This window comes from Ammospiza caudacuta, chromosome 8 (assembly GCF_027887145.1).
Source record: "Ammospiza caudacuta isolate bAmmCau1 chromosome 8, bAmmCau1.pri, whole genome shotgun sequence".
NCBI classification, from domain to species: domain Eukaryota; kingdom Metazoa; phylum Chordata; class Aves; order Passeriformes; family Passerellidae; genus Ammospiza; species Ammospiza caudacuta.
In genome coordinates this window covers 27464083-27474757 of record NC_080600.1, presented here as the reverse complement: position 1 = coordinate 27474757, position 10675 = coordinate 27464083, and the positions used below count along the sequence as shown (strand labels likewise).

General features: G+C 54.9%; 1 protein-coding gene across 1 annotated transcript; it reads left to right on the top strand.

Annotated features, from left to right (window-relative positions):
• The first annotated feature begins 2410 nt into the window (after positions 1-2410).
• On the top strand, positions 2411-10029 carry TBR1 (T-box brain transcription factor 1). Its single transcript, XM_058809755.1, has 6 exons — positions 2411-3149; positions 3612-3766; positions 4095-4216; positions 4567-4725; positions 5580-5641; positions 7691-10029. Exons 1-6 carry the CDS (start codon positions 2458-2460, stop codon positions 8532-8534), a joined length of 2034 nt encoding a protein of 677 aa, XP_058665738.1. The 5' UTR covers positions 2411-2457; the 3' UTR covers positions 8535-10029.
• Positions 10030-10675: the final 646 nt, after the last annotated feature.

The window sequence follows — 10675 nt, the reverse complement described above, 5'->3', positions numbered from 1 at the left end:
GGAGCTACACAGCGGATTTGGTAGAATTGTGTGTGTATGCCGTAACCTGAAAAGCAGCAGCCCATATATGATTTTGGAGGAAGAAAGAGATTTTCAAGCAGGCACCTTCTGAGCCTCCAGCCGCAATGGAGCAGACCTTCATTAGCAGCATGACCCCTTGTCACCTGTCAGCGTGAAGGACGGGCATATTGTATTAGCAAACCTCACTCCATTCTATGACGATTCTGTAACGCCACCTGCCATTGCATATCCCCCCTATTATACCAGTTTAGGAGTTGTGCGCTGAAGATTTTTGGCATATATTAGCACTTCCATGTGATTGGCAGTATACCACTGAATTCATTGCAGCTCTGCATCTATATGGCTGTAGCTCTGCAATTCAGGGCAGCGTTTCCGAGGGTTTATCTGCATTTCGGTCCATCTCCTGCCTGTATAAGTCCATTAATGTTCTGTTGTTGCAAACAGGGAAAGGGAAGGGTGAGCACTGGTGAAGCAAGTGTTGGAAACATTAGTTAGAACTGATAATAATGAAACCGTTTTCTTAACACTGAAAGAAGGTGTGTGTGGAAAGTTGCATGCGCTGAACCACTCGAGTAGAACAGTGAACTGCTTGCTTTTTGCTTCATAAATTGTCTTATTAGAATAATTTCCTTGGAGAGAGTGCGTGTATGTCGGCATCTATGAAACACCAAATAACCAAAGTAGCTCACAGTTAAGAAACAGAAAAATAAATGGCCACGGGATTTAAAAGCATTGAAATACACATTCTGTCAAGTCATCCTGGTTCTGGTCTTCTCTGGATTTGAGTTTGCAAAGTTTCAGTCTGGCTTCAGGCAGTTATGCCGTGGTTCGGTTTATTATGTGGTGGTTCAGGCTGCATTATCTGTCAGTGAAATTTGAAGCTGGCTGCTGATGTCACCTGGGAAGAGACGTGGTCTGTAAAATACCTGAAGTCCAAACCACTAAGGGGACAACACTAAGAAAAATGGAACAGGAGAGCTCCTGCCCGGTCCAAAAAACCAAAACCCCAAATGCACAAAAAAACCCCAAAAACAAACCCCATGCTTTTAAACTCTCGGGCAGGCTTTCCTAGGAAGAGAAACTGGTACTGGTGCTTGGCCAAGGCGGGGTGGCGAGCGGGCCCCCTGAACTCTTCGGACGCATCTTTGCGCCTTGGAGGGTCCCGCTCTCAATAGCGGGGTGCTCGGCCGCGCACCCCGCGGGACCCGGGCCGGTCCCTGCGGTCACCGGGAGCCCCCGCCCGCCTGGGAGCGCAGCCCGGGCCGCGGACACCCCTGGGCAGAGGGTGCCGGCGGCTCCTGCCGCAGCACCACCGAGGTTTGGGTTTCTCAGCTCCGATCGACCCCGAGGCCGGGGCGGGCCGCGGCCCCTGGCAAGGGCGCTGCCAGAAATGTGCCCCTCCCGAGAGCTGCCCGCGGGACTGAGTCACTGAGGGAAAGCAGGCGCCGAGAGGAAAGAAATCCGGACACGGATGGGGAGGTGGACGCTTCCCGCGCTGTTTTGCTGATAATCTCAGGCACTACGGCTCCCAGATAAAATATTTATTTACTAAAGAACCCGTAAACATCGCGGCAAATACATTAGGGCACTTCGGCTGCGGGGCTTATGATTATTTCAGAAGTTAAAAGAGATGATACGCGGCCGCTGTCAGCGGGGACGGAGGGTGTATTTTCCCCCGCGAAACAGGCACGGGTGGGAAGGGTGGGGGCGATGCGCCGGGGATCGCTCAGAAGAGCCGGGGGAGAGGGACTGCGCCCCGCTGGGGACAAACCGCGGGGGTGAGCTGAGGGCAGCGGCCGCCGAGCCCCGCGCTCCCCTCGCCATCGCTCCCCAAAGCGCCCAGGACCCGCTCCTCTCCCTGACGCACAAAGGGGGGGTACACGCGCGCAATATTTGGGGAATCGCAGGGTTCGGATTTATTTTCCAGCCGTAGTCAAAAAAAAAAAAAACAAAAAAAAAAAAGCTAGAAAGGTCACATAATAATGAGCTCTCACAGCAAACACACTATTCCCTTCCCCCTTTCCCTTCCTTCTATCTCACAATAAAATCATCTCCTTCAATTTGCCATGATCGTCGCGACCAGGAGCCAGGTGATTATCCTAATTAATGTCTATCTAATTAAATTACTGTCAGCGGTTAACCAATGGCAGAAGCCGTTTCATCCTCTCCACAAGCAGCAAGATCAAAAGTGAGTCTTTCCTGATTGCTGCATAGTGTCAATTGGCCAATCTCTTCTCCCTGGGAAGGGAGGAAAAAAAAAAAAAAAAAAAAAAAAAAAAAAAAAAAAAAAAAAAAAAAAGTAAATCAAACGTTTGGGAAGCATTTGGTAGATGAAGTGCTTTCTGCCTAGTGTGGGTCCCAGGATGTCTAGCTTCTGATACTAGGAAGCCCTTTCAGATCCAGGGACTGAAGGGTTATTACTGTGGTGCTAGAGCTATGCAGCTGGAGCATTGTCTTTCTCCCTCTATCATGCTCTCCAAGAAATTTCTCAATGTGAGCAGCAGTTACCCACATGCAGGCGGATCTGAGCTTGCCTTGCATGATCATCCCATTATCTCGACCACTGACAACCTGGAGAGAAGTTCACCTTTGAAAAAAATTACCAGGGGGATGACGAATCAGTCAGATACAGACAATTTTCCTGACTCCAAGGACACACCAGGGGACGTCCAGAGAAATAAACTCTCTCCCGTCTTGGACGGGGTCTCTGAGCTTCGTCACAGTTTCGATGGATCTGCTGCAGATCGCTATCTGCTCTCTCAGTCCAGCCAGCCCCAGTCTGCTGCCTCTGCTCCTAGTACCATGTTCCCTTATCCCAGCCAGCATGGACCTGCTCACCCAGCCTTCTCCATCGCCAGCCCCAGCCGCTACATGGCTCATCATCCTGTGATCACCAACGGAGCTTATAACAGCCTCCTGTCCAACTCTTCTCCGCAAGGCTACCCCACGGCGGGCTACCCGTACCCCCAGCAGTATGGCCATTCCTACCAAGGGGCACCTTTCTACCAGTTCTCCTCCACCCAGCCGGGGCTGGTTCCCGGCAAGGCTCAGGTCTACCTGTGCAACAGGCCACTCTGGCTGAAATTTCACCGGCACCAGACGGAGATGATCATCACCAAGCAGGGAAGGTAAGCCTCCGCGCGGACCTTTCTGGGTGTCGGGGCTGAGCCGCGGACATCGCCGGGGGAGCCGCCCGGAGCCTCCGCGCCCCGGCGGAGCCGTCCCCCGCCACCGGGGCCGCTGCCCTGGCCGCCGGGAGCTCCGGTGCGGGTCCCCGCCGGAGCCGTTCCCGCCGCAGCCGGTCCCTGCCCGGGCAGCCCTCTCTGCCTCCCCGCGAGTTCCCGCGCCCGCTGCGCTCAGCCCTTCCCCGCGGAAAGCTCGGCACTCCGGGAGGGGGCTGCTTTGGATTTTTATTTCCCAGTCGCTATCGGGAGCCGTGAGGATAAAGCACAACGGCTGGGTGCTCCGCGTGTGCCTGTCGCTGCCGATGGCTTGCTTTCCTTCTTCCCTTTATTTTTCTTTTTTTTTTTCCCTTTTCTTTTTTTCCTTTTTTTTTTTTTTTTTTTTTTTTTTTTTTTTTTTTTATATAGGCGCATGTTCCCTTTCCTAAGCTTTAATATTTCTGGTCTCGACCCTACGGCTCACTACAATATTTTTGTGGATGTAATTTTGGCGGACCCCAATCACTGGAGATTTCAGGGAGGCAAATGGGTTCCTTGCGGCAAGGCGGACACCAATGTACAAGGCAAGTTCCTCCAATTAACACTTTTCCTGACACATATGTAGGTGAGAATGATTAATTAATGCCTTTGCCGACTGGCTCTGGCGACTTCTAAACGCAAATGGGCCAACGATGTTTTTAAAAAAAAATTGAATAAAAGGAGGGTGGAGGAGAAAGTAAAAGGTGTTCGTAAAAAGCTGTTTTAATCCTTTTAGTTTAAAATTAAGGGAGTTTTGGCAGTAAAATATTGTACACTTAACGGGGTTCTTCACCCTCGTGTGCGGATGCAGCAGCAGAACGGGGGTACAGGCTAGAACTGTGATGTGGTTGTGTTTTTTGTTGTTTTGCTTAGGAAACCGGGTGTATATGCATCCCGACTCCCCCAACACGGGAGCCCACTGGATGCGTCAGGAAATCTCCTTTGGGAAACTAAAACTTACAAACAATAAAGGAGCATCAAACAACAACGGGCAGGTCAGTGGGGAAACGCAGACGCTGCCAGAATTATTTGTATTTCTTCAGTTAAAATCCTACCGTTTCCGAAAGGACCTGTATTTTTTTTTTTTTTTTTAGATCGTGTCGTTAGGTGAAAATAAAAGGGGGGTGGTGGTGAGAAAGCCCTAAGCCCTGCCATTTCATTTTGCCACGGGCCTCGCCGGCCCTGAGCGCGTTGCCCAAGCTGACAGCGCTGTCCGGTGCGGCCGGGGAAGTCCGCAAGCGTCCCGGGGAGGCGGCGGCCAGCGGGCATCGTTCTCCTCGTCCTTCTCGCTCTAATTTCTTCTTTCTCTCCGCGTCCCCCTCCCTCCTTTTGCCATGCCTGACAGATGGTGGTTTTGCAGTCCCTTCACAAGTACCAACCTCGCTTGCATGTGGTGGAGGTGAACGAAGACGGGACGGAGGATACCAACCAGCCGGGCAGAGTGCAGACATTCACGTTCCCCGAGACGCAGTTCATTGCCGTCACCGCCTACCAAAACACCGATGTAAAGAGCTCCCTGGTTTATTCCCCTCGCGGTCCTCCCGCTCCCCGCGAGGCAGCCCACCGGGGATGGCCCGGCTGCTGCCCACCCTACCCCGGGTCTCCGGCGCCGGGAGATGGGGCTCCCGGTTCCCCACTTTGTGCCAGCCCTCCCGGGCCATCCCCAGGGCGGCCGCAGCCGCTCGGGCCGCCTTCGGCCCAGGAGTCCCCTCCGGGTGTCCGCAGCGGCATCGCCCTACCGCCAGGATGGGCGCGATCCTGCCCCTCCGCCCGGGGCTGGGCGCTGGCCCGCAGCGTTTATCTCCCAGTCGGAAACAGCTTAGTTAGCTGTTAAGCTGTTAGCTTAAGCTTTAAGTCTGCAAAGATCAATTAACATCCTCATTGATTGCGCCGGGGGTGACGGAGCAACTTCCTCAAATTAAAAGCTCGTTAATGCCTGGATGCGTTTCGGAGTGGTCTGGCTTTGCTACAGACTGGTGCCCCCTTTTCAAATGACATATGTTCAGTCCACATTCTCGCTTTAATTATTTTGCTCTATGCAAATGCAAACTCCTAGTTACCGTTCTGCGGTACGTTTTGCCTAATTTCTGGATTTCAGCATATTCATACCCATGCACTAGGAATGCTGAACACGTCTCAAAATATGGGGTTAAATATTGATTTTTCCGTACTTTTTCCAACAACGTAAATCTTAAAATTAGACTGTGCTGTCTATAAGCATGCCAGAGCTGATTTTTCACGGTTTAAAGGCAGTATGATTGACTAGAGTAAAGCTTGGTCCTTTAAAAACATGTTGGCTGCACTGGGGTATATTTTTCAGGCTTTCACAACGTGTGCTCTGCTTCTCTCTTTCCCTAGATCACACAGCTGAAAATAGATCACAACCCTTTCGCAAAAGGATTCCGAGATAATTATGACACGTAAGTAAACCGGATTTTTACTACCCTTCTGCCGGCTGCACACACATGTCAAAGGGGGGGAGATTTAGGATGAGGGCTGGCTCATTTCACACCGAGATGTGTAATGTCAGGCTTTCCTAGAGCCCTCCGGGAGGGAAGCACACGCCCGCTGCCGCGCGGGGGCTGTCCCTGCGGCGAGGCCCTGCGCAGCCCTGAGGCCGGGGCCGCGCTGCCCGCGCCCGAGTCCGCATCTCGCTTTGGCACTTGCGGCGGTTCTGTTGTTGGTTTTTCCTGGCACGTATCTTGGCGCCTCTTTCCAAGCTTCCGTTTCACTTGTGCGTAAGGGCTCCGAAAGAAGCACCGGAGCAGCAGGGGCTCGGTCCCCGGCAACCCGCCGGGTCTGCATCATTCTGAGGTCCGCAGAGCCGGGGTCCGGAAGGAAATGTCTTCGTCTCGTTTTATTCTTCACCGGGGTTGAAATTTTTTTCTCCTTCTCCCTTCTGGGTGGAGCTAAAGCCTCGGAAGTTTTAATCGCGCTGTGTCCCTGTTCTGCCTCTGCCCGTCGGGCTCCGAGGCGGTCTGACCCCGGCCCTGACGCCCGGTGTCCCTCCGGCTGCGGCTGCGGGGCGGCATCAACGCTCGGCCCCGCCGCCGCCTTTCGCGGCCCTCGGGACAAAAATGGGGCAATCCCGGCCTGCAGGCCCTGCAGGCAGCCTTCCCTTGGCCCGGGGTGCGACCCGCCCGGCATCCCCCTGCTCAGCCTGGGGCACTGCCCGTGCACCGGCAGGAGCAGACGGCAGGAATTCACCTGTACTGCAAGCTCTGGTCTGTGGGACAGGCCCCCGGCTTTGAGGAGGAAAACCTTTTCCTCTCTAAACTGTGGCGGGGAGCGGCCTCGCTTGGCCTCGAGCGCCTCACCCCGTCCGTATCTTGAGCGCCCGCTTGAGCCTCTGCTCGGACCGCGGTCCGGCCGCCGCCAGCAGCAGTTTTGCTGGGCGAGGGTGCAAACGGCGCCCAGAGCCGAACTAGGGGGAGAGGGGCCCGGGGCCGAGCTCCAGCGCTCCCCAGGGAGCCGCTTGTGGTGCGGCCGCTTTCCCCAGGGGGCAGGGGTCGCCGAGGCTGTGGCGGAGAGCAGGTCCGCCACCGGGAGGGCAGCGGCGGTCCCCGCTGCCGCAGAGGGCGGCAGCCGAGCCTGGCTGCTCTCCGGGAGCTCTGCGAGAGTATGTGCGGCCTTGGGAAAGGCCTTCGGCCCCAGCCAAAAGTGCTTTTCCCTTTTTGATAGGAAAAAACTTTATAGGGCGTCACTTGAAAGGAGACGGGGGGGAGGGGGAAGCTTCAATGTTGTCTAGCACGTTGGATTTGTTTAAGGGCCAAGTTTATTTTGGATAAGAAATTCCAGGAGGCGTGGAGGGTTAATTAAAGCACAGTTTTAGCCTGAATTAAATACAGATAGTAGTTATTCATCCATTAAAGTTTTTATAATCGCAAATTGCAGCCCAGCATGGGAGAATTATATATAGGCCAAGCAGGGAACACTGGAAGTGTCTGGCTTTACATTTCCTACAGTAGGTGTTTAAAGATTAGCTTAATTTAAACTCAGTAAAATGTTGATGGTTCGTCTGTGACTCCCAATAATAAGTGTTAAACAGCCGACAGAATTCCGTAGTCTGCCACTCATGCTGCTCGCGGCAAATGACCGGGCTAGCTGCCTGTTGCATGCGTGGTGTGGTGGGTCCGGTCAGCGTGTCACAGCGCGGGATCCCACGCTTTTGGGCTGTGGGTTCGGACCGGAGAGAGGGATCTCAGCCCCGTCAAGGAGTGGCCAACCGGTTCCGAAAGATTTGCTCTCCATGCTTGCCCCTGTCTTTCCTCTTCCCCGTTAAAGGCCCTCGGCGCTGCTGATGCCAGAGGCCAAGCCCGGAGAGGAGCTCAGGCTCCCGGGCAGGGCCGGAGCGCGCTGGGACGGCGCCGTCCCGTTCGTCCCCCGAGGGCCGCGTTCGGCCGGGCGCCGCGCCGAGGAGGGCGCCGGGCTGCGGCGGACACCCAGCTCTCTCCCCTTCTCTTGGGCAGGATCTACACGGGCTGCGACATGGACCGGCTGACGCCTTCCCCCAACGACTCGCCCCGCTCGCAGATCGTGCCCGGGGCCCGCTATGCCATGGCCGGCTCCTTCCTCCAGGACCAGTTCGTGAGTAACTACGCCAAGTCCCGCTTCCATCCCGGGGCAGGAGCCGGCCCGGGGCCCGGCGCCGACCGCAGCGTGCCCCACACCAACGGGCTGCTCTCCCCACAGCAAGCCGAGGACCCGGGGGCCCCCTCGCCGCAGCGCTGGTTCGTCGCCCCCGCCAACAACCGCCTCGACTTCGCCGCCTCCGCCTACGACACGGCCACCGACTTCGCCGGCAACGCGGCCACGCTGCTGTCCTACGCGGCCGCGGGCGTCAAGGCGCTGCCGCTGCAGGCGGCCGGCTGCGCGGGGCGGCCGCTGGGCTACTACGCCGACCCGTCGGGCTGGGGGGCCCGCAGTCCCCCGCAGTACTGCAGCAAGTCGGGCTCGGTGCTCTCCTGCTGGCCCAACAGCGCGGCGGCGGCGCGCATGGCCGCCGGCAACCCCTACCTGGGGGAGGAGGCGGAGAGCCTGGCCCCCGAGCGGTCCCCCTTGCCGGGCGCTGAGGACTCCAAGCCCAAAGATTTGTCCGACTCCAGCTGGATCGAGACGCCGTCGTCCATTAAGTCCATCGACTCCTCCGATTCTGGGATTTACGAGCAGGCCAAAAGGAGGCGGATCTCCCCCTCGGACACCCCGGTGTCCGAGAGCTCCTCGCCCCTCAAGAGCGAGGTGCTTACTCAGCGGGACTGCGAAAAGACCTGCGCCAAGGACATCGGCTATTACGGCTTCTACTCGCACAGCTAGGCGCGGCCGCCGGCCCGCCGTCCTTTTGCACAATAACTCCTCCGCGTTAGCGCACTGACCCCCGCCCCTAGCTGCCCCATCCGTGCCCCGGCCCGGCAGGGAGGCAGGCAGGCGGGCTGAGCCGCGGCCGCCGCCGCCGCCTCCCCGCCCCGCTCCCCGCCCGGCCCCGTCCGGTCCGGCGGCGCCCCGGGGGCGCGGGGGGCACTGCCGCACCGAAACCCACTGATCAGTAGGATGCTTAGACTCTCAAACCGTACAGCGCTTCCTTCCTTTTACCACGGATGGATTCTAGGGGAAACAGTAATAGTGGGGAAAACAGCCTGTGAAATGCCTGTACATAGTATTTATTTTATTGTAACAGATTACTTTCCTTTGGTTCGGTTTATTTATTTGTTTGGATTTTTTTTTGTTTTGTTTTCATTGTTCAGTCACAGAACTTAGATCCTGTTTAAATTTCTTTACCCCTTTCCCCGCTCTTTGCTCCCTCTTCCTCGTGCCCCTCCCCAGGTAAACACTCTTCCTAAATGCCTCTGGAAATGTCAGTGGTCCATAGCTGTAGCAGCGGGTAATGGGTTTCTCACTTTGTCTCCAATTCCTCGCATGAAATAATTACGTGGTGCCCTGGGCTAACACAGCTAAGGAATAGCTCAGCTTTCCCTTCAAAAGAACAGAAATACGTCTCATAGGAAAGTCGATTAAAGGGGCATAACGCCTTCCGGAACCAAAATTAACTGCCTCTTATTTTTTCTTTGAAAGGAATAGCTCGAGATCAGCAATATTATTATTTTTGTGGAATCCCCTTTCCCCTGCCCCCAAGTGCCAAATCCATTACTGGTCCCTGCAGGTGCCAAATATGCTAACAAACTATTTTCAAATTTCTTTGCAGTTCCCCCGTCTTTCTTTATATTGCTGTAAATCTTTGTAATGAATAATCTAAAAAAAAGAAAAAAAAAAAGAAAAAAAAAAGAAAAAACGATATAGACGACTGAATTGTTGGTAACCATAGTGTAGTCCAGTGAAGATGAGTTGTGAGTTGTATATTTTACTGCATTTAGTTTTGGAATTGACTTTTTCATAAAGTAGCTAATCGAGATCTGACTTCCTGGGGAATCAAATGCACATCGAAAGAGTGATCATTCTTGTAAATCTCTTATTATACTATTGAAGGAGAAGTAATATCCCTCCAGGACTCCCTCCCCGGCGAAGCAGAATAATAAGTCTTCGAATTTTGAGTAGCAAATCTATACAATTAACGCATTTTTATATGAAAGGAAAAAAAAACCAATTACGAACTGAAATATGCATCGGGCTAAATATTCAGTCTAGATTACACTCGACGGGGAAATTTCCTAATAGAAATTCAGGGTCATAAACGTGTGTATATTTTTGACTCTTCTGTAAATCGAATGTTGTGATTTTTATATTTGTTCTGTTACGTCTGTGGAACTGAATAATTTATACCAGTACATGCTCCATTGAGAAATGTTTCGGTTTTTGCCCGTTTGTATCGTCTGTGTATAACAAGTAAAATAAACCTGGCAAAACGTTAACGTCGTGTTGGAAAAAGCGCTTCGCCGATTTGCAAGGAAGGGCTCGGGTGGGAGCAGGGGGAAGAGGCCGGGGGGCTCTCTCGCTCTGGGCCCGCCGCGGGGCTCTGGGGCGGGAGTCCCGCCCTGCTCTCCCTGACGGAGCCGCTCCGCTCGCCCCGCGTTTGTCCTTTTTTCGGGGGGGTGGAAGAGCGTAGGGGACAGCGCTTATACCGCGTGGCCAAGCGTGGAGGTTTGCAGTGGGTGAAAGAGGGAGATGAAACCCCGTCGGTTTTCAGAGGTTTATAATTATCCCTGTGTTTGACGCCTAAAAACCCTGACAGCACTTTGCAGGCGGGAGAGGTGCCTGGCGCGGGGCGGGGGTGCCATCGCTGGCGGAGCAGAGGCGAGGGACGCCGCGCTGCCCGCCTGCAGCCTCCCCTCGCCTTCCCGGGCGGGGGCTGCCCTGGCGGAGCCCCTCAGTGCCCCCAAGGCGGGGCCCCTTTCGGGGAGCAGCTTGCCCTGTGCGGGGGAGAGGAGCCTGCAGCGCTACCGCTCCCTCTGCCACCTTCCCGGGACCCTGCCCCTGTAGGGACAGCCACCTGCGGGCTTTAG